Source organism: Etheostoma spectabile, chromosome 4 (genome assembly GCF_008692095.1).
Source record: "Etheostoma spectabile isolate EspeVRDwgs_2016 chromosome 4, UIUC_Espe_1.0, whole genome shotgun sequence".
Taxonomy (NCBI): Eukaryota; Metazoa; Chordata; class Actinopteri; order Perciformes; family Percidae; genus Etheostoma; species Etheostoma spectabile.
In genome coordinates this window covers 17,688,815-17,711,978 of record NC_045736.1, presented here as the reverse complement: position 1 = coordinate 17,711,978, position 23,164 = coordinate 17,688,815, and the positions used below count along the sequence as shown (strand labels likewise).

Below are 23,164 nucleotides of genomic sequence, written 5' to 3'. Positions count from 1 at the left end.
TGTATCTGTAAGGGTGTATGAGATACCCAAAGAGCGGCTTGTAATAATCTACAAAGCCCAACATATCTGCCATGTGTCGAGCTTGCTAGGGCTGACCTTAATTAAAGAACTCATTCACTCTGACGACAGATCTGTAAAACTGAGTTTTTCCACAATAACTTATCTTAAAATCTTGTTTATCAGATGTGCTCATGTTTCTTGGAAATATTTAATTCAGCAAAAAAACATGAATAATCAACTAAAGAAATCTTAGTCTACTAAGGCTGCATTCAGGCTGCCTGCGTCAACAGTCCGCAAGTCTATGCTTTGATTTGAGTGGGGGTAATGTGTTTAGGCTGTGGCGGGGGTTGCCGCAGGGGCAACAGTCAAACGCAGCGTGCCAGCGGCAAAAAGTTAAGACAGGCTTAACTTTTTGAGGAACGCAACCCCATGGCACGCTGCGGTGGCTAATCATGTAACCGGCGATCAGACTTGTCAGTGTGTTTTGAGCGATGGTATGAGGCCGTGTGAGGGGCCCACACAGTAAATATTGCTTGACTAATTGACTAAGAGGGGGCAGCTCCAGAGCTTGCACTGTGGCTGACCCTGACCCCAACTCTGAAATGCGCATGTAGTGACTGTACAAAAGTCAAATGTCAAACTGGCTGCATACTGAAAAGGTTTCATCCTCTAAAAAGGTTTGACTCAAATCTTTATTCTACATGTGGGACTTTAACTCACTGGGTTAAGTGTCATTCAGTGTTTATCAAGTAACTGATTCAGATTATCAAGATTCTTACAAAGTAATTTATTACACAAAACACTAAGTTTCCATTTGTGTTTTAACAAAATGAGTTTCCAGTCTCATATTGTGCATGTGATCATAATGCACATAGGATTTGTATATGGAGCACACAAACAAATTCAACTTCATGTGCACATCTGTTTGTTGACATAATTAAAAGGACTATGGGTCACAGTGTACAGGTACTTCACCCTAGTTGGCTGTGGAAACATTCCTCAGATCAGCAGGCAGGGCTTAAGCACTTAACTGTAGTTGGCAGGTATGACACATCAGGTCCCCTGGCTGACCTCTTCGATTACATAGTACATTTTGATAAAGGAGGTTTCAATATGGCAAATTTACTCATTAAAGTACAAAAAAGTATTTTCCATAACCTCAAAATTGAATACTGACAGAACCTGACTACTTTTGCTTAAGACAAAAAAAGTAAAAGCATTACACCTTTAGTAAAAACTGGGGAGAGCAGTCTTTTGTGTGGGTGTGTTTTGGGGTGAGGTTTGACCTAATGCTCCTTCTTTCCCCCTGTAGGAAGCAGTCCATGTGCTCCTGTTTACAGTAGGACACATTTGTTGCTCTTCTTTCCTCGCCTGGCCTGTAGTGCAGCCCTGGTGGCCATCTCGAACACTTCCCTCACACCATCCTTTGTTTTTGCAGAGCACTCCATGTATCCAAAGGCACTGATCCTGTTAGCCATGTCCCGTCCATCCTCTGGTTTCACAGGTTCCTTAAGCAAAGGTCAGGAGAAATTTTAGGAAACAGGCATTCAAAACTAGAATGTAAGTAGTAGACGTGTACGGTTAAGTTTTTTTTTTTTACCTGCTTCATTTTGGCAAGCTCCCTCCGGGTGTGCTCATCGTTACGCAGGTCCTTTTTATTTCCCACCAGTATAATGGGAACATTTGGGCAGAAGTGTTTCACCTCAGGAGTCCACTTCTCAGGGATGTTCTCTAAATGAAGGGACAAAAGACACCATCAGTTAGAACACAGACCCAGCTACATGGTGCATGTAGGTGAGATGAGCGTGAAGTGTGTTGCACAGGTTACTCACAAACTTCATAATATGATAAATGTTTTGATGAGTGTTTGTGTGTATGTTCAATTGTGAGCAAAAACTGGCACATGTGATACAATCACCAGAGGAGAAGCATGATAATACGCTTCATAATCCTCCTAAATATAGTAATATCAGTTAATTTAAACTACATCTGAACTGTGTTTACTCTCTAAATAATCATTTTGAAAACTCTTTGCTGGCATTTACATGAGATTTACATGTAAAGGAGAAAAATGTACTTTGCCGGCTCTATGTTTCTACTTACCAAGACTGTCAGGGCTGTCGATGGAGAAGCACATGAGAATGACATCAGTGTCTGGATAGGAGAGCGGGCGCAGTCTGTCGTAGTCTTCTTGACCTGCTGTATCCCAGAGTGCTAACTCGACCTGCCATGAGAGTTAACATGTTATCAACCACATGAGCCAAACCATTTTCACTAAGCTACAGGTTGGACGGTTTGACTTAATAACTGCATAAAAACCAATTGGGGTGGCGGGGGAATTTTTTTATAAAGAATAGTATCGCAATATTTTCAGTGGCAATACTGTATTGATACACAGGTGCCAAGTATCAATCTTTTATTATATATGTGTTGGTCAGTTTGCCTACTTGACAATCCCATTTTGCAGCAATAAAATTGAAGAGATATGAACAAACAGAAATGGATATTTTTAGTTAAAACAGATGTTGACAATATATCGCAGATTAAAATGTTTAAAATGGCAATAATATCGTATCGTGGCATAAGTATCGTGATGATATCATATCGGGAGGTGTCTGGTGATTCCCACCCCTACAAACCAAAGTTCAAAATCTCACTATTTTGGTAGAAAACAGGATAAATAGTAAGGGTTATGCTTTAATATTAATGTTCTTTATTCTAACTTTTGTATCCTAACTATCTTGCAAAGACTGGAGTCAGGAAGTTAGTCAGTACATTACTGAATCATTTTCATTTTGCAGGCGGAAGATAATTTTTTGCATCTATAGAAACAGACTCATTACATTGTAGAATTGTTGGCAGAAATTCTGAATGTATACCGTGAGCACTGTGCTTAAATAAAAACCCTTAAATGAGAATTCCGGTTGATTTCAACAAGAAGCTCTATTTTTTAGTTCCAAGTGAACACATTGAATTTGACTGCAGTAGATGTGACAGAAAGGCATAAAAGTTGTGACAATCGACTAGAGTAGACTTCACCGAAAAACTGGAAATAAACAGAGGTATGGATTAACACCACCTTTTTGCCCTTCTGTCTACGGCAGTCAAATTCGCTGTGTTAACTTGGAAGGAATAACTGCACATGGTTAGGCACTGGTAATGATATTTTGAGCATGTTTAGAGGCTAAAAATACATTTAAAACTTAACCTGTTTAAGCCTGTTGAGTGGAAAATCTAGCAGGAGGATAACTCGGTGTAGACTGCACCAATAGTTTTTATTAGTCTCGCTATTCAAAGCACTACAAATAATAATAATAATAATAATTAAAAAAAAAAGCTACACTTTGAAATTGACCGGAATTCTCCTTTAATTGAATAAAAAGGCAGTGTCCATATAATGGACTACTACATAGTGCATACGTTTCACACTTCAGGCAGAAAATAAAATAAAATGTTGATTAAGAGTTATGTCCGATAGATAGATAGATCAGACTCATTTGTGTGATTTAGACATCTATCATTCTTCTTTAAACACACCAACAAACCATATTATTTAACAGTTTATCCAAAGTAAGAACCTAACTTGAGTAAGAGCTATATTACAGCTAACAGTGCTTTGTTAAATACTCATAACTTCAACAAGTCTTTAATCAATCCAAACAATCAAAATAAGTAAACTTATTTGCATTACATCACAAACAACCTGTACGATTGTTGGTGATAGGGAGTGGAAAGAGAATACAACCAGCCCTCTCAGCTGCTGTTGTAAGTTACTTAATGCTGATTCTGTTCTGAAATATGAGAAGAGAATGATTACCTGTTTGCTATCAACTTCAATGTCAGCAACGTAGTTCTCAAACACTGTGGGCACATAGACCTCTGGAAACTGGTCCTTACTGAACACAATGAGCAGACAGGTCTTCCCACAGGCTCCATCTCCCACTATGACCAGCTTTTTCCTGATTGCTGCCATAGCTGCAGACAGGGGACAGAAAACAACAAAGGTTACAATATTTTATCTAAAATTAATTTTATTGCATTCATGCATTGTGCAACTTCTACCTCTACGCATATGAGAAACGAGCTGCCACTAACCTTCAGCTGTTTTGACACAACGCCCGTCTGAAACCAACACCCGAGGCTAATTATTTAGCTTTCTGTGACAACATCACGGCTGTTTATAGCCAGTTATACCGTAGGTTTTAAACAATGGAGGACACGTGGACAGCATACAAAGTTGGGAGCTCATGTCACCAATGTTGATTTTGGAACTCTCTTCCATGATGATACATTTCCGCTCCAGTATTTCTGACCCACCCCAGGATTAAGATTGACAAATGTCTACGTTATACATTTGCCCTACATCACAATTAAAGCATTGTGTTTATTAACCTGAGATGTAACGTGTTGCTGCTCACCGGTACCAACATATAATTGTGAATCATTGTAGCGAAGGCTGACCCAGATTTCAGTTAGCTAGCTAGGAGGTTCTGTTTACAAAAGACTTGACGGTAGCTGCTTTAGCTAACCACCTAGCGTTAGCAGGATATGTGGTTTTACTTTAACACCTTTAGGGTATAATAAATAATAATGTTCTTGGTGCATGATACGTTTGCGATATTTATGATAAAATACATCTAACGTCATGGCAGCGTTTGTGGTTCACTTCCAACGACTCAGTAAAACCTTGCTTTTCCTTTGAGTCACAAACCGGTACAGCTAGCTGGCTAGCTTGCGAACTACCCAGGCTTAGCTTAGCACAACGGAAGTCAAAGCGACTTTATCGGTCCGTTAGCTAGCAAGCTGGCTAGCGTCAGCAGAATATCGAATGAAAATGTAGGTTAACCAAATATATAACGATATTATTGACAATAAAACATACTAACAAAGTACTGCATCTCAGCGTTACTTGTAAATATAACATGCTTACCTAGCGGTTGGGTTAAAATCTATCCAATTGATTTCCAAGTATTGCTTTGTTGGCCTCAGTCGCTGCTCCCTGACTGCGCTGCTGCTGCTGAAGGATTAACAGGAGGGAAGTGACTCAGGGGTGGGGAGAGGATAACAATACACTATTGTATAAACATGAAAGAATTTACCTTATACTATTATGATTGTTTTTGTTGTTATTCTTATTGTTACGGTTAATATTATTACACATTTAGTTATTAGTATTAGCCATGGTTCGCATCTTGCATAATACATAATGTTAGGATTTATTTATGTTGTCTTGCATGATTATGGTCCCTTTCCATAGATTTAATGCAACACATGTTTTGTATGTAGGACCTGCTGTAACTTATATTGGTCCATGTGCAGTGGTGGAAACTAACGTTTAAGCTACTGAAATACTACAATTTTGAGGTAATATTCATGACCAAATCAACTTGCTCACGGGCTCCAAGGCAAAAACTATCTGCTGGGCCCCTATTATCCACCCATTCCTTCTCTCTGTGAACTATTCCAGGATTAAGCTGTACATGCAGCTCCAAGGGAGCTGTTTGATAGTTGATTATTGGTTGGTAATTTTATAAAAGAAAGGTCTCTATGAAATGCAAGCCTAATTTAGGAATATGTTATATTTAAGCACAGCAGACATTTTGACTTGTGCTTTTCCTATTTTGAAAATAGGAAAAGCACAAGTGTAACTAATAACATTAACGTTTGCTCAGGTTAAGTGTCTCAATCGGCGGTGGCAGTGTGCCAGCATTAACAGCAGCCATCGTTTGCTATATGTTTTACAGCTGTGGGCCTCTCCTACTGTGGACATGTCAAAATGTATCATGTCCAAAAGTCCCAAATCACCTAAAATAATGAAGAAAATATATTTTTACGTATGGTCTCAAAATCAAGTAAAGAAGCAGGACCCACTATACTGCTGTTATCAGTGGGTATTGTGTTTCAGTATAGTGCCTGTTCTGCAGCACCCACCTTGGTCAATATTGTACTGTAGTGGAGCATATGATTAAACAAATTTGAAGCTAATAAAGTGACCACAAACAAGTTTACCTGCAGTGAACATGGAGCTTGCGTGGCCCCTACAGGTCTGGATCTGAAGCAGTTGCCCACTTTTTCCAATTGGTAATCCAGCTTTTTTTATAAAGGTTTTTTAACATATATTTTATTGATATAGGTTACACTACCCAACATTATGTAAAGTTCAAATTAGTTCTACCTCAAGCAAATAAAAAAGCTGTTGACACATTATAATTATAACCAATTAATAATATATATATATATTACTCTCTCTAAGGAGCTATTGCATTATGAGTGCATTTACGTTGAAAACTTTAAGTACACTTTTCTGACAAGACTTTGAATTATAATATTGTTACTTCTACATAAAGTAAGGGCATGAGTATTTCTTCCACTACTATGTGTTTGCGGTGCAAGTCTGACATATGCATGAATGTCAGCTACAGCTACTTATTTTCTGTCAGTTGTTCGGTCAGATCTGGTGCAAGGATGATATAGACCGAAGGTCAGAAACACCTATGCTTTCAGAGCTTGTAATATAAAAGAAGGGTTTTGATGCCAATAATTTAAATTTGGACTGAAAATGGATTTAAACTTTTCAGACTCATTTCAGACTCTCTGTCTGGCACAGACAGAGAGAGATAGTCCATTCTCAATTGGTGCAACAGTGTATTAATAACTGCAGCTCTTACTCTAATCCTGATAAGAGGCTTTCTCAGCTCTGATCAGTTCCACCTCCTGGAAACCAACTCAAGCCTGTTTCCATGAAAACAGTAATAGCCTACTAATACCTTACATTCATCTGTATGTTCAAGTGGCCAGTCTTTTAACAATAAAAAAGACTCACTTTGAAAAAAGGGAAACACTTCTGAGGTTTACTTATAGGAAAATTCACAGGAACGCATGTGTGATTCTCTTCTGAGAATAAAAACAGTTTGTAAATAGATGTCCTTTAAGAGCTAACAGTTTTTCCACAAATAGCCTTTAATTTTCATTATGGTAATGATTTTGGAAGAAGATATCTGATAGTAGGAAAATGATTCTGCAAATTAAAAATACCTATAAAATAAACGTCTTTTGTTCTTTTGTAAAATCATTTAAAATTATTGGTTACCCATCTCTGGCCCTCCAGTCTGCTTGTCTTGTAATGTCAGCCTGAAATAGCATGTTGGATCAGTGTACCCTCAACTACTTTAATTCTACTGTGATTGGCTTTGATGTCCATAAAACAGACACACAAGAAGTTACAGTGACATTCTCTGTGTAGCCTTCTCTTGGCTCCAAACAAATGATCAAAACACATGCTCTATCAGGACAGCCACAACACTAAAAAAAAAGAATGAAAAGAAATGTTTAAGAGATTTTGTGATGAACTTAATAGTGATCAAAAGTGTTACATGAGGTCACCTTTGGCTTAACCATGGTTCAGTAGGTGCATAGATTTCATTAAGAGTGAATAAACATTGCTTTGTTCAACACCCTGCAAACCTCAGGCTCTTCAAAATGAGCAACATAGCAAAAAAAGATGTCTGTCAAAGATGTAAAAACAATCGGGACCACTAGTCTGAAGCATGCAAAAAACTATGTGACAACTATCTTTACTGGTGGGAAATAAGACAAATACAAATAAAAACTCACATTTTGGCATTTTAGAAATAAATCAATTTACAGTAGCAGAAACAGACATATGAACAATGATAATAATAAAAAATATTCTGGAGAACAAATGTAGCACTGCAGTAAGACTGAGCTCATTAATTTCAATATCCCCCTTCTGGGCCATCACTGTTGCCTGGGGTTCCAGATTTACAGTGTGTGGTCATGGAGTGTGACCCTGACCCACGTTCCTGTCTTTGTGTCCTGCACCAGAGGGACAGAGACCCTCATATGCGGAAACGATAGTCCTGCAGGTAGTGCAGCAGAGGCTTTGGGAGTGGCAGTTGGTCAGGCCAGTTTGTGTGTCTGTTGATGGTGATGCGTGTCAGGTGCTGCAGTGAAGGGAAAGCTTCTGGTTTGTGCAGGGGTTGCGTCAGCTTGAGAGGCACTCCGCTGTCCTTAGCCATGTGTTTGGCAGGGTCAGGCTGTTTTTGGGGATGCATGTCATTAGACGCCGGGCCTTGTGGCATGTGGCCTGAGGCTGTGTAGTGTTGTATAAGGCTGAGAACATCTGGGAAGGACTGCAGGTGAGGCAGGCCTGGGGAAATGGAGTCCAGCCAGAAAGAGCCCCTGCTGTACTCTATGCGTACACTGGTGGGTCCACAGCGGGTCTTCACTGACAGGGCCAGCATGTACTGAGGATGACTGCTGTCCCGCACCAGAAATGTTCCTTCAGACTTTTTTAGGAGAGCTTCCCGAGCTTCACCTGCTGAGATGGAGCCCCAGTACCAGCCTGGGATTAGAGAGATGGTTTGGATATCACTTTTCATTATTAAATGAATTGTTTTTACTGCTGGTGGATGTTGTATTTCAATGAAATAAAATGTGAAGTTGAAATCTGTGAGATTGCTGGTGTACCTGAGGTCCGTAGATACTGGAAGGATGTGGTGATGCAGCGGAGGTCCTCTGCTGGGTCACAGGCTGGAGGAGGTTCATGCCGCCGATAATGAACCTCCTCGCTCCTCATAATGAAAAATGGTCACTGCCCGGGCAACCATTTCTGACTGACAGTAAGACAAATTACAATAAAGACAATAAATATATTTTTTGGTTGCCTTTGTCTAAAATGAGCTAACAAGCACAAAACCTACCAACCACCAGTAGACGCACTCAGGTATTCTTACTCAACTAAAAGTAGCAATAGCTACCACAGATTAAAAATATATAACAAGTCCTGAATTCATTTAAAAAAAATAGTATTAACATCAATATAATAATGTACTTAAAGTACTTGCGCAGAATGGCCCATTTCAGAATATTGGAGTTTGTATGTATTATATTATTGAATTATAATTACTGATGCATTAATATGTACATCATTTCAATGTTGCAGTTGGTAAAGGTGGGGCTAACTTTAATTACTTTCTATACTGTTGGGTAGCTTCTGCATTTCACTAAGGATTAATAAAGTCTTTATCCATAATAATACATCAATTTATTTATTAATTTTTTTGTACTATTAATATAAATCTGCAAAGTAACTGGTCACTGAAGTAATCCTATAAATGTAGTGCAGTACTTGAGTAAATGGACTTAGTTACAAAACCAACATACTAACACATAAAATAAATCTGCTAATGGGCCTAGAAAATTCCCAGGCTTTTAGTCTTGCAATCATTCAGGCATTATCATTTCTTCATGGATAAATAATGTAATTGTACATTATTCATAAGAAAATTTTAGAATACAAGACTTTGAAAAAACATGAAACAGTTTTTATGTAATTTCATAATCTTACCTTAAATCAAAAAGAATCATAAGGATCGTTTGGTAAACAGTTGGAAAAAATAGTCCAGTGAATAATCCAGCAATAATTAATCTTAATGGTTGAATATTCTTAAATAATGGCGCAAAAGAGAAAATATTCCTCGTTCCGTTATAGTCATAAAAATGAGAAGAAAAAAAAAAAAATCCGTGTAACCGATGGTCTGCTGTGAGTGAAACTGTGCGGCCGAAGCGGAGTGTGTGTGCTCTGGGCCTATATTCATCTACAGGACAGAAAACAGCTTAGTTCAGTTTGGAATGACGGAGGTTCCCGGAATCTGTTTCCACGAAAGGTTTTGTGTTTCAGCGCCAGCAGTGACAGACAGACTGCGCCCGGTCAACAGGCACACTGTCCACCCACACTACTTCCTGTACGGCTTTCACAATAAGATTAAATTTGGACGATCCTAAGTAGCAATCGGGTTTTTCATGATGTGTCCCCTTTAAAATATTAACATCCGACCGCTAGTGTTACTAATTATCTGTCTCTTCCAATCACGCTTTGAACAATAACCTTTCCATTGTTTATTTCTTGTTGTATTATCGTAAAGAAAATGACCTGCAAATGGTTTTGTTTCCCTGGAAATTAACTGAACCACGTCATGTTAGAAGTCAGTTTGTTTTCACAAAGTTTATCATCACCCACCGCACAGTTCCCACTTACAAAGAAAACTGCCCTTTAGCTCTGAACCGTGTTTCCAGGAAAACATGTTCACATCATCATCGTTTCCCAAGAAGTATGAAAGCAGCAGAATTGCCCAGCTGAAGGCTTCTGAGTAGAGGGACTTCTTGGAACACATACACACACAACCAATTGACCTCAACTACTGAGCCTTGATCCTTGCTGCTTCTGCTGACTATAGAAAATCTGTCACACACACGCGCGCACGCACCACGCACGCACGCGTACACACGCACACACGCACACACACGCGGTCAGAGAGAAATGAGGACACAAATGCTAGAAAATAAAGAAAACATTTTTATTGTAGGACCATGTACAACAACAGTCTTTAGCTGAGTCCAGTCAAACCTCGCTCAGGTGACTGAAGAAGGCAAAGGCAACTGTAAATGACATGTGGATAAATTTGCATGTGGAACCTTGGGTAAAGCATAGGCTGCCTTTACCTGGGCAATATAAAAGATAATCCAACCTAAAACAGAAATATCATAAATATTCCCCAGTGATTGTGATTACCTAAATCAATATTAGTGATACTTGTCATAATAATAATTAATTATAGTATATATAATAATCGTTATTTAAGGGCTCTACACTTGGGTTTTTGTACGGATTAACCAAACAAGATATAATGTGGTAATTAGTAAGCTTGAGAGGTGGTGATAGGCAAATTGTTATTATTGGACAGAGCAAGGATAGACGTTTCCCCTTGTTTCCAATCTTTATGGTAAAATAAGCTACCTGGCTGTAGCTTTGTGTCTAACGTAGAAACACAAGAGGTGTATCAATCTGTTCTTCAAATTCTTTATTGAAACTATATTTACATTCACATAGTGACATATTCTAAGTGTTTTGTGCATAATTTTATACACATCTCCCCTAAATTTAGCCTGACATTTATATTTTTTTTAATCTCCGGAATGTTTTGGATCTCCATTACAAGTGAAATAAGTTTTGTGGGTTTGTAAAAAGTTTGGCTGCAATATAGTTTGCAATGAATGACACACTGGTGGATAAGCAGGATGTAAGAAGAAGAAGTTTAAGACTTTGTAGATTTCCCCCCACATTATAATTACATTATTATTAATATCTAATAATATTGCCACTTTATTATGACTTATTATGATATGTGGACCAAAAGATGTGTCCACACATCAGATTCTTATCCTTGTTAGGCTCAAACTACTATCTACTGCAACTACTATCCACTAACAGCTTAGCTATCAGTTTCTTATAAATGTTTACATCTAGGGGCTTTCTTTACCACAGGAAAATATATATAAATTCTGCTTTATGGTGGATCTATTTTTTCCCTGTTTTCATTGTAAAATGTGTTTTCTCAAGTAAAAAGAAGAAATGGCTAGAAGCAAAACAGTCAAATAACAAGTCAAAATATAAATATTGTGTTAGTGTGCTTGTGTACTTGTGTATATTGTCTTGTGTGTATGTTTGTGTGTGTGTGTGTGTGTGTGTGTGTGTGTGTGTGTAATGTCTAACTTTCATCCCCAGTCTCCCCCGCATCCTTGATAAGGCGTTTGTTACCCCTCATCCCTCCTGGTCCGCGGGGCTTCGCAAAGGCCTGCTTTAAGGTGTGTTCGATTGGGTGGACCTCCTCGTACAGAAAGTCTTCTGTCAGACCGTCGCCATTGTCTATCTCCATCTACACACACACACACACACACACACACACACACACACACACACACACACACACACACACACACACCACACACACACACACACACAACACACACACACACACAACACCACACACTAATGACTACTCTTTTCAATATGACCAGTTTATACATCATTTATGGTGACCTTGTTTACTGTTTTTCTCTTCAGTGGTATATTATTATTATTACTATTATTATGGGTGATTTGGGTGACCTATACCTTTTTGGTGACCTCTAGCTGGTAGTCTCTCTCCACATCGTCCAGTAGCCTGTTCTTACAGCTGGAATACAACATTCGTTCCTTGATACTACAGGTGTACCCAGGCATCGAATATATGAACACTGGAAGAAAAATGAAGTCATCAGCAGCTGATATTTGTGACTTCCCTGGATGAGATTTACTCACATGTCTGTTGTTAATGTAAAGCTCTTTGTGCTATGAAACACAACAAAAACCTGTCTAAGAGTCTAAAAAAACACACTATAACCACCTTCTCTAAACTACACACTACACCAGGGGTGTAAACAGAAGTAGAGGTGAAAACTGGTCAACATGAGCTGCTGAATCCAATAGCTGAGTAACATTTAGTTAACCACAGTGTGAAAATGCTAATGATTGTCTGAAATTAGCTTTTTCCGAGCCACTTGGCAGCAGTGGAACAAACTGAAAACACAGCATGACATATTGTCACCAAATGAGACAAACAGTTCTCTATTTACACCCTGCACACAGAGCAACATTATTTGGATGGATTTTTGTTTCAAACCTGTCAAATATATGTCCAATAGCCACAATCTTTTTTGCTCTGTTTTGGTCTCCACCAACTCCTGAGTGAAACATTTGGCTATTTAGCTGTTAAATGCTCCACTATGTTAACCATCTAACTTTGTAAGTCTGTTGTTTGGTGCTGGACAGATATTTTACAGAGGGTTTATCACTGAAAACAGATGCATACTGCTGTTAGAAATTAGGTTGATAATAAAGGCCTAAAAATGCCCAAAACATATTCTTTAAAAAAAGAAGTTACGTGATCATTGTTAATATATGTTGAAAACAAATTAGGGCGGCTTTAAGCTTATAACTAACCTAATTGAGAAAGATGAGGTTTATGGTTATGGGCAGAGACAATTTGTTAATTTTTACAGGGGGGGACAGACACGGTTTGTTTTGTTTACCCGTGACTAGCGAATTTACGAATCTACTTTAGTGTCATGAATTTATCAATACACAGGCTACTGATATTTCTGAGCCATGATCAGGGCCATAGATTATAACTTGCCCAAACCTCAGTCAATTAAAGGATGAATGAGTCAGGTCGACTAGATTAATTTATTCAACTTAAAAAACCCTCAGTGCCTTCACTCTCTCTGCTACAATGAACCTGTTAATTTTATTTGTCACATGAAATCATTGGAAGTACATCCCAAGCCTCAAATCGTGAATGATTCATCATGAAGCAGATCAGCACACAGAAACAGAAGATGGAAGGGTCATGCATGCAACAAAGGGAATATCATCCCCCTCATATTTCCTCATTTATGCAAAAAAAAAGTTTTTATAAAAATTAAATTTGAATGACTTTAAATAATGAATTAATATCATAATGTAAATATTACTCACATGGAGCTCCCTTCTGTCTTTTGAAAACTGAAAGCTAAATGATAGAAATTGATATCTCTATATACTAGATAATAAATAGAGAAAATGCTGATACTTTCCCTTACTGCAATATCCCACCACTGTGCTCACACCTGCAGTGAGACTGTGTACTGACCCAACGCCTCCTGTCGCTGGCCCTGGTGGGAATGTTTGAAGATGAAGAAGTGGTATCTAGGTGAATCTGTGGGAATCCGGTAGGGAAGCTCGTGGGTCTCTGTTGGTTTGGTGTGTACCAGCTCAATGGTCTCTTTTTCCACATCCAGCCTCTGCAACACAACATACACAAACAAGCTCTGTTCAGGGGTCAAGTCATGCACTGCCAATTTAACTGACAAACACTAATACACAGTTTGTTCCTGACGGCTTGTTTTTTTTTTCTGTTTTCAAGGAATATGTTACATGTTTTGTACACTGTGTGTAATTAGTAAAAGGTTTTCTGTCCAGGCTCACCAGCTGTATGTAATTGATGCGTCTCTGCTTGAGTTGCTGCAGAGCTCGTTTGGCCTCTTCTTGTAATGGGAACGCAAGACCTTGAAGAGTCTGTGCCCTTTTGTCCAAGCCAAACTCCATTGTAACCTGCAGGATGAAAAAAATAAGTAAAACAAACATAGAAAACTCAGAGCTGATATTCCATTTCATTTATAGGGACCCCCATTAGCTGTAGCAGAAGCAGCAACAATAACAACAACCACAACAACCACAACAATAACACCAAACCCCAATAAAACATAATGCAGGACCCAGTAAAATTAGTCAGTAAATCAATAAAAACAAAAAAAACAATATGAAATATGTCTCAACATTAAGCTGTAGTAATTGAGCAGACCATGGCCCATTGAAAATCAATGTAATATATGCAGTGGTGGAAGAAGTAATCAGATCCTTCACTCAAGCAAAAGCAACAATAGTACATAGCAAAAACACCGTTACAAGTAAAAAGTCCTGCATTCAAAATTGTACTTGTGCAAAAGCACAGCTCCATTACATACAGCACTGAAAGCAAAAGTACTCATCTTGCAGAATGGCCAACTCCAGAATCATATATACTATACTACTGCACTACAATTAGTGACACATCAATGTTTTCATCACCCCAGTGTTGCAACTGGCAAAGATGGAACCAACTCTAATCACTTGATAGGTACCAACCAATGACAGAAAATCAAATGTCAGTGAGTCAAACAAATTGTAACAAACCCTAGCTCGTGCTGTTGGAGTTCCAATTCGTCTTCGTTCATCCTGTGAACATAAGAGACAGTTTTTGAATCTCTTCTTCATGCACACAGGTGAATTTATATTAGGAAGAAAGTAAACGTACCCACACAACTTTATCCTGCAGGAAAAAAAGTAGAAGTATACAGAATGAGTAGACCTTATGTACGTATGCGATTCATATCATATTCAGTTTGTATTGTTTATATTTTACCTCTGTGACTTTAATTCGTTGTAATTCCTGCTCAGCTGCTGTTAGTGGAGCCGGGGAGCAGCAGGAGGACATGTGTCGCAGGTATCCCTGGAAGCACAGGTCATCCTGCAAACAGCCACACAAACAGGATGGTACTTAATCACCAGCAGTTGAAGAGTCACTGATCAATCGTCATGCTGGAGGGATTTTACTCACCTCGACCGTGCCAAACATTTCATCTTTAATGTGACCTCCTCCAAACTCTTTTTTCAGTGTGGCACGGGTCGCTGCATACACCATCTTCTGCCTCACCTAAAGGGTGCCAGGACAGGAGGATACAGTGAACATTAACAATTGTTTAACAATTGTTTAATACAAAGATGTGTTTTTCCTTATCGTTACTTTGACTGTAATGTTTGCGTTTCATTGGGGAGAATGATGTAAATGCAGAGTTTGACACTAGGAGGCTTTTTGTTTTTTTAACAACAAGCTGCTGAAGAGGGAAACCTGAGTTTAGGACATGTACATACCAGCAGGATTTATGACAAAACTAGTTTGGTAGAGAATCCCAATCCAGTATGCAACACAAGTGTGATGTGGAAACCTAAAGCCTCCAACGCACACTGAGAATAGACTTTGCATTGAAGTGGGAGACATCTTGTGTCCAGTAATTAAACTTTTGAACTCAACAATATCTGAATATTCATACATTTGGGGGTTTTCAATGAGGGGGAAGGAGTAGACATAATTTTATAGATAACATTTTTAACTAGTTATTCAAACTTTTTTGTGGAAAACCAATATTAGCCACAAGTTCTTAAATTCTCCAAAGCAGTGTTTTATGACATAAAAACATGATCATATTCTCTTAGACACAATAATGTTTTCTACTGTTCATGTTTTTTTTAAATTTAGTTTCTGATCTAGTTTAGTAATTTTTTGCAGGAATTGTAATTTAAAGGTGGAATGATGTAGCTACAGAACACATATGTTGAATGTGTTTAATGCAGCTGTTGTGTAATACCATATAAACAAATCAATTGTGGTTATCATTACGACCTTTAAATAATAACAATTATAATCAAAGCTTACCTTATGTATAAAAAATTAAATGAAATAAATTAGTCTGTTAAATTTTTTTTGCCTGCGTTTACTTTGAAATTACTTTGAAATGTTTAAGTTTCATGGTAGTTTTAACTTTTGTTCAGTTTAAGTTTTTCCATCCTGCAAAATATTTTTTAGGGGTAAGGGTCATTTTTAATACAATCAATTTGACAGCAGAATTTGAAAAACTAAACTTGATCAGTGACAACTTGTCTTTCAGCCACTCCAGACATACTGGTGATTGGTCAGGTGACCAGGCGATGAAGATCCACTCATATCCCTGTGCATTCAGGGAGTCCAGGCGGTAGAGGATGTAGCAGGGTTCCTGAGGCGTAAGCAGAGGAAGCAGGAACTGATCGTAATCCTTGTCCCAGCTGTGTGCTGGCTCTCTGTAGGAATCTAACACCAACTCCTCTGCAGACAAAAACACGTATCAGCATCTGAGGACTTAGAACAAGTCCCCTGAAAGCATAATTGTGTCAAATTTTTCGGAATATAAAAAAGCATCTAATGTTTACCATTTCTGATGACAATCTTCATTATTCTGATGGCACCTCCCCTTGCTCGGGCCAGAAACTCTTTCAGCTCAGATGTTGCTAAAGTAACCAAACATAAGCCAGACAAGTCAAAACTGAGGATGGGGGGGTTGAAAGCAAGTGAGACAAAGTTGGCTAGGTAAGAACCTGAGACTCCACTTCAGGGAAAAAATTTGATCCTCTGCCACATAGTTACACCATCACGTATATGTACCAAGGAACCACTGCAAAATTTAACTCTGAATGGTAAAACAGCCTAATTACCTTCCCAATTCCCAAACCTCTTAATGGTAGTTCAGTACTGAAAACCAGATTTAGCTATTTATTGCACTCCTTGCTTCTCTCTCTCACCATGGTTACCAAACACAGAGGTCTCATAAATGATGTAAAGTCAGGTGAGAAAGGTAAGAGAGGAACGCTTCTGCCATCCGTCCCCCAACGCTCCAATTACCAGATGCCATAACACACATATAGCCTACGTAGCTCTTAAACTATCCATAAATGCCTTTAGGTGCTAAAGAACATGATTACTGGTATCACAACACAGAAGACAGACATTTAACTGTGAATTAGTTCTATAATATACAGGCTTATAGATGTTTAACCTTTACAGTATCCAATTATTTAAAACAAATAAAGAGATTTCAGAGAATGTATTGTTAGGTTGTATTACATGCTGGGGCACAGCTCAAGAGAAAATTTAAAACTCACTTAAAACTGGATTTGGAGACAACTAGACTAATATCTAAAACACTCTGCTTTAAGAAAATTTACCGTCAATTCCGGTTTGGTGTGACATCTTTTGGCCGTCAGCTTCACACTCCACTCATGCAAGAAGGACCAAGTCCTGTGTCCTCGCTCTTCTTTCTCAGCAGGTAGGCTGCCTCTCCGCTGATGGCAGACAGATGGACCCATGCGCATCAGTGACAAAAACGCCTCGAGGGTGACTGGGGAGATTCCTAACGCTTGAAATACAATCTGCGGAACTGTGGCTGATGAGTAATAACGTGTCTGTCAGTGGATATGCCACCCTAACCACTGATCTAATACTCTTTGCGTATCGATGACCACAACTTTAAAAGTCTTGGTGGGGGAGCGTCTCCCAAGTCACATATTGTCCTGTACTGTACTGTGTTTGAGGCCATGAAGAAATCCACCGCTCATGACATCATGTGGTCAGTACAGTGTGTTCAGATGCTGTCAGTTCGCCAAACGTAATGACATTTTTTATCACTTATTAACATAGAGACTGGGTAGGCTGATTGGCTCAGGCAGTCTGCATGATATTCAATTCCAGCCACCTGGTCACAGAAATGTGACACCGAGCAACAATCTGACCGCTACATTTCAATATGCTCAATAGAGCAAGAATGGCACCAGCACCACCGCCACAGTATTAAAATAATATGAGTGTGAGGCTTCATATGCCAATATATAAACACCTTTCATCCCAAAGAGTGGGGTAAAGAGCTCCAGATGACTTGCTTGAGCACTAGAAGAGTTGGTTCCATTACTGGCAACTGACAACAAGGTAACACACACACACACACACACACACACACACACACACACACACACGAAGGTGAGAGAAAGATAAGTGTGTACCTGTGAGGTTACCTGCGATGGGATCATCCATTATTCACTCAGTGGTGAGTACACAACCCAAGCATCTATACATTATTCAACAGAACCCCCACCCCTTTCCTCTAGAAAAGAAAAAAACCCATTCATTAAATTAATTTAAACTGACTGTTTTTCTCTCAATTTCATGTGTGTTCACAGATTGGTTTGGTGCTGAGGAACTTGTATTTGCATCTTAATGCCAATGTTTTGAAACACAACAATATACTAATCCAAATTTTCTTAGTAAATGTGTCCCATTAATTAATAAAAGATGTGACTTGTGGAAATTGCGAGTCCAATTTTTTTCACAATTGTTTTTTTTTTTACAAATTACTTTTGTTGGAAAAAATGTTCAGATTAACTGATATCAAAAATAATCACTAGTTTGAGCCCTTGTACTGTACATCACGAGTTATCTGATGTATGATAATACTAAGGATGTCAAAAAAGGAAAAGAATTCGTTTAGAAATTTCATCTAAAACACTTTATTATCAAATATTTGAACAATAAACACACTGATCATTAATTAGTTAAATTTCACAATACAGGGTTGAAATGTTAGCGGAATGTAATGTACCCGAATTGCATTAAAAAGAACTGAGGTATGTAGGATTTTGGTGTCACAACAACATTGACCCTTATAAAAGTTTTAAAATACTGCAGGTAAAAAGTTTAAAATGTTTTTTTTCTCTGTTAAACTATCAGGCCAAGGAAGGCAGTCCAACACATAATCTTACATCGGGATGTGTTTTACAATGAGGGTTCCCTTTGGCAATTTCCCTCTATGAGTCATCAATACACGGGAGCCAAAATGTCTGTTAAGAGAACAGAAGAAGAAATTGCGAATGAGCACTCTGTTCATAGCAGTTTGTCCAACAGCAACAGTTACTGTACATGAGAGACTGATGTGATAAGTTTGACCTTACCATGTTAGTGCAGGCACTGGCAAATGTCATGTATCTGGGGTTAAACTGCAGTGTGTTGATGGGTCCTGGATGTTTCCCATCCAGTACAGCCACCTTCATCCCACTCTCAGTGCTCCAAACATGGACTCTGCCGTCCTCTGAGCCTGCACAACAAGAAAAATTTGAACACAGTCACCAAAGAGATCTTTCAGGAACAGACCAAAACAATAAAAGTGACAGGTTTTAGGCTTACCAATCATGACAAACTGAGAGTCAGGAGTGAAGCAAGCCTCCAGGGAGATGCCTTTACTGTTGTTGTAACCCTTAAAATAAGCAAAGATAGGAAATCATTCAAGTAATCATACCAATAAACAGACAGACGTGATTTAATTAGTCTTACAGAAAACGTGTGCAGCACAGATCCATTGAAAGCATTCAGGACACGAATCATCCCTCCATTGGTGGAGATGAGAATCTGTTTTCCATCGTTACTGAATTTAAGTCCAGTCCAGTCACAGAAGCGATTAAACCTTGTCTCAAATGAGGCAAAGGGACCCTTTTTTTGCAAAAAGATAAAACACATTATAAATATAACAGAGAAAACAATAAAGCAGGTCAAATGTTACTGAACCGCTAACAGTTATTTGAATTTTACCTTGTCAAAAGCACGAAGGTCGTATAGTTTAATGGCCTGTGATTCCACCCCTGCAGCAAATATCAACCCATCAGGGTCAAAGGAACATACAGGTTTCCCCAGTGGGTTAGTCAAACCCTGAAACAAACAGACCAAAATAAATCCAAGAAAAAGATCATGAGAATTGCAACAATTGCAATTTTTATAGAGATATTGTAAAAGTATTACTGTTATATTTAAGCCTTCCTAATTAATGACTGCAGTTTCTGTCGTACATTATTCACATAAATGCCTGTCCTCCTCTTTCAAATTTAGTCTGTTTTCAGTATGTCTTGTAGCATTGGGAGGGCAGATCCAAGGCTGATTCTCACTTCTCTTATTTGATAGCTCGTTGCTCCTCTGAGCTATGAGTGAGGAGGTATGAGAGCAGCCTTCCCAAAGCCGTTGCTAGTTCCGCTTATACAGCTAACAAATTATTGTGACGCGACAGAGGAAAGGACTTCTTATCCCTCTGAAAAAACACATTTGCTCATTTCCTCTCTCCTCACATGATTTCCTCCTTTTCCCCCATGCTTCCGCGGTGGGACGTAATAAGACGCGCGGAAGGGAAGCAATTGGAGGAATGCAATTTAAGGGAAGTCAGATTCAGACCAAGTGTTGCAGTGGTTCCTAAAGCAGGTCTGGGGACACCCAGTGGTCACAAGACAAATGCTTACTAAAAGGGGGTTTGGTAACTACTGATGTACAGTACCTGGATGTGCAGTAATCTGGGAATTCCTTGTCTAATGCGGTAACAGCTCAGTAGATGTAATTATACATTAGAGAGAACTGCCCACAGAGAACAGAGGAAGTGTCATTTTCCAGCCTGATTACTCACTTGACAGTTTGGAGCACGCAGATCCCAGATCCGGATGGTTTTATCCAACGAGCCCGAGATAAATGTGTCATCAACTGGTGACATGGAGAGCGCAATAACTCTAAAAAATAAAATAACAAAAGATTCAAACTTAAACCTTAAGTAATAAACAATCCCTGTGGAGAAGACACACACACAAATAAGACAATAACAGACCAGATAAGACAAGTGAAACTTCTGATGCCTGTGGAGAACAGAGTAACTGGTAGCTGCATGTGAAAGAAGTAAACATGCTCATATTCTTTCTTTGTGCATTTTTTGAAGAAGAATTTTTTTTTTTATGTGATGTGCATAAGAGAAGATCAAGAAGATCAAGTCTCTCAGATTCAGCTGTGCATGGTACATAGGACTGTGTACGAGGTTGTCCCCAAATATTTAATCAATTATTTAACAGATTGAGAGATGTTCACAGCTACCTCACCAGGGGCAGCTCTAGTGATGTTGGCACTCCTAGAGTAATTTAGGTAAGTAGTCCGTTTTGTATGTAGCATCAAGCCTGTGGAACAGGTTGCCAGGAAATCAGAAGACGGTTAGAGGTTTAGGAGGTTTTAAGCAGGTGCTAAAAAAATGGCTCAGATGCCAATCTTATAGGGGTGGGGGGGAAAAATCAATACAGCATAGTATCGCAATATCTTTAGTGGCAATACTGTATCGATACACAGGTGCCAAGTATCAATCTTTTATTATATACAGCATGTGTTGGTTATAAATTGCAATTTATCGCAGAATATTGTTTAAAAAACGCAATAATATAATAATCGTAGTAATATCGCAATAGTATCGTGGCATAAGTATAGTGATGTTATCGTATTGAGAGGCGTCTGGTGATTCCCACCCCTACAATCTTAGTATGACTTTTTATTATGTATTATATTATCTTGATGAATGTATTTAATGTATGTATGGATGTGATGACTGACGCTTCATCTGCTGCCACTCCCCCCCCCCCAACCCCTTTATTGTGTTATCCTGACTTTGTTTGGGTTTTTTTAAAGTATGTTGCAAAGCTGTATCATATCTTATAATGAAATGGTCTAATGATAATCAATCATTAATCAATTAATCAATAAGAGCTGCAATAATTAGTACATAATTGGTTAGTCAACTGAATATTTTAAGGACCGTTGGTTGGACAAAACAAGACAGTAAACGACAGGAAATTATAACAGCCATTTTTAACTGTTTTCTGATGTTTGGTAGAAGTGATTAGTCTATGAAATAACTAGCAGATTCATCGATTATGGAAATAATTATTAGTTACAGCCCCGATGCGCACATACTTTGATGGTACTTTTCCACCTAGTGTGAATACCTTGTATTAATAATTGGTGAGTGAGTGGAAATAGACTTCTTTGTTCAAATCCATATACAGTATACCACATCTTTATTTTACTCACCTTGCAGTGTGACCTGGGAAATACCTGATGTACTGGTTGTCAGTTAGTGACAGATATCGGATGGTATCTACAAGACACAAAATCAATATTTTATTTTCCAAAACACATCAGAGCACATGTTTTTTGGTGCTTTGTGCCAGCAGCTGTCAGCACTGCGTTATTACCATCTAGTTTGTTGGAGCTGTAGACCACTGTCTGCGTATCGCCATGTGTGTAGCGGATGAGGTCTACTCCATACTTCTTACTGAACAGGGTGCTTTTAGGTCTGAAAGAGGACAGAATAGTAAAACATGTTAATCATTTGATCACCTGGGGAAACGCAGTAAAGATGCTGCACTGCAATAGTCCAGACACATACGGACCAACTCATCTAAAGATATTTAACAATTTAAATAAATACATATAGAAATTGAATTTCATATATTTTAGGCATACATGCATTACAGAGAGAACTTGTTTAATAATATAACAAATTGGCCACTCACTTTCCCTCACGGATGTCGTACAACACAATGCAGTCGTCGTCGCTGCTTGATACTGCATTTTCACCATTTGGGCTGAAGTCCACACAGTTGACTTTCTGGGAATTGTGTCGATATGTTCTGGCAACCCTGAAACTTCGTAACACGCTGTCTGTGATCTTCATGTCTGCAGCTTTTCATAGCATGGCCACTGTGTAAAACCAAAATGTGGACCCCTCCCTCTGATTTAATGAAGCCTGCGAGTAATTTCTGGTCGAGCAATGCATGAGCAATATCATTTAGGAGCCGTAAATCGAAAGAAAATTACATTTTCAGAAAAACATAAAAAAACGGTTTGTGTTCAGTCGGTACACGACCATAGCGCAACTTGGAGCGACAACGATACGTTCGGTTTGCACCTCATTATCTACCAGATAGGCGGTGTTCTCCAGTCACCATTTCATTCTGTTCAGACAATCAACAAAACGGGCAGTGGCGGGTTCATAAACGAGCATTCCTATTGTCAGAAAAAGGAAATACGACACAAGACCACAGGAAATAGCTGCATGCATGGATTATTTTTTTCAAAGCGACTTGACAAAATAGCTGTGTGAGCGTTAAACACAGACGGCATTAAACTGCGGGCCAGTAATGCCAAGTCAGCAACAACCACCAGTCGAAACATTTTATTTATTTGACTGAACTACTGTATGTTTTACCAAAATCACTATTACAGCTGTTAAAATATTTGATTTTTGCATTTTC

The 23,164-nt window shown here is 38.6% G+C and overlaps 3 protein-coding genes and 1 long non-coding RNA gene across 7 annotated transcripts in view; all 4 read right to left on the bottom strand.

Moving 5' to 3' along the window:
* Window positions 1-766: 766 nt before the first annotated feature.
* LOC116687703 (rho-related GTP-binding protein RhoA-B) lies at window positions 767-5,023 on the bottom strand. Of its 2 annotated transcripts, none has more exons than XM_032513275.1 (5): window positions 4,931-5,023; window positions 3,818-3,975; window positions 2,104-2,224; window positions 1,601-1,731; window positions 767-1,508 (listed from the first exon to the last, which is right to left on the bottom strand). In XM_032513275.1, exons 2-5 carry the CDS (start codon window positions 3,971-3,973, stop codon window positions 1,335-1,337), a joined length of 582 nt encoding a protein of 193 aa, XP_032369166.1. In that variant the 5' UTR covers window positions 3,974-3,975; window positions 4,931-5,023; the 3' UTR covers window positions 767-1,334. The 2 variants fall into 2 exon arrangements, with proteins under 2 accessions (XP_032369166.1, XP_032369167.1); XM_032513276.1 differs by lacking the exon at window positions 4,931-5,023 and adding an exon at window positions 4,096-4,119.
* Window positions 5,024-6,823: 1,800 nt separating this feature from the next.
* cishb (cytokine inducible SH2-containing protein b) lies at window positions 6,824-8,635 on the bottom strand. The gene is given in 3 exon segments (XM_032513269.1): window positions 6,824-8,365; window positions 8,491-8,566; window positions 8,568-8,635. Coding segments are annotated over 3 exon segments (645 nt in total). The 5' UTR covers window positions 8,631-8,635; the 3' UTR covers window positions 6,824-7,859.
* Window positions 8,636-10,358: 1,723 nt separating this feature from the next.
* twf2b (twinfilin actin-binding protein 2b) lies at window positions 10,359-22,947 on the bottom strand. 3 transcript variants are annotated; one of them, XM_032513251.1, is made up of 17 exons: window positions 22,424-22,947; window positions 22,103-22,203; window positions 21,939-22,005; window positions 20,503-20,602; window positions 19,647-19,763; window positions 19,392-19,547; window positions 19,245-19,314; window positions 19,013-19,155; window positions 16,162-16,335; window positions 15,039-15,134; window positions 14,844-14,948; window positions 14,736-14,750; window positions 14,615-14,656; window positions 13,868-13,993; window positions 13,533-13,683; window positions 11,978-12,099; window positions 10,359-11,738 (listed from the first exon to the last, which is right to left on the bottom strand). In XM_032513251.1, the coding sequence occupies exons 1-17, from the start codon at window positions 22,582-22,584 to the stop codon at window positions 11,571-11,573; spliced, it is 1,914 nt and encodes a 637-aa protein (XP_032369142.1). In that variant the 5' UTR covers window positions 22,585-22,947; the 3' UTR covers window positions 10,359-11,570. The 3 variants fall into 3 exon arrangements, with proteins under 3 accessions (XP_032369142.1, XP_032369140.1, XP_032369141.1); XM_032513249.1 differs by lacking the exons at window positions 19,013-19,155; window positions 19,245-19,314; window positions 19,392-19,547; ... (3 more) ...; window positions 22,103-22,203; window positions 22,424-22,947 and adding exons at window positions 16,445-16,522; window positions 17,237-17,781 and having other exon boundaries at window positions 16,162-16,340; XM_032513250.1 differs by lacking the exons at window positions 10,359-11,738; window positions 11,978-12,099; window positions 13,533-13,683; ... (4 more) ...; window positions 15,039-15,134; window positions 16,162-16,335 and adding an exon at window positions 18,739-18,901 and having other exon boundaries at window positions 22,424-22,894.
* LOC116687712 (uncharacterized) overlaps window positions 10,540-23,164 on the bottom strand; it is a 42,470-nt gene continuing 29,845 nt past the window's right edge. Inside the window, exon 4 of the long non-coding RNA XR_004331611.1 lies at window positions 10,540-10,550. This is a non-coding gene — a long non-coding RNA (uncharacterized LOC116687712). The remainder of the gene's footprint in view (window positions 10,551-23,164) is intronic.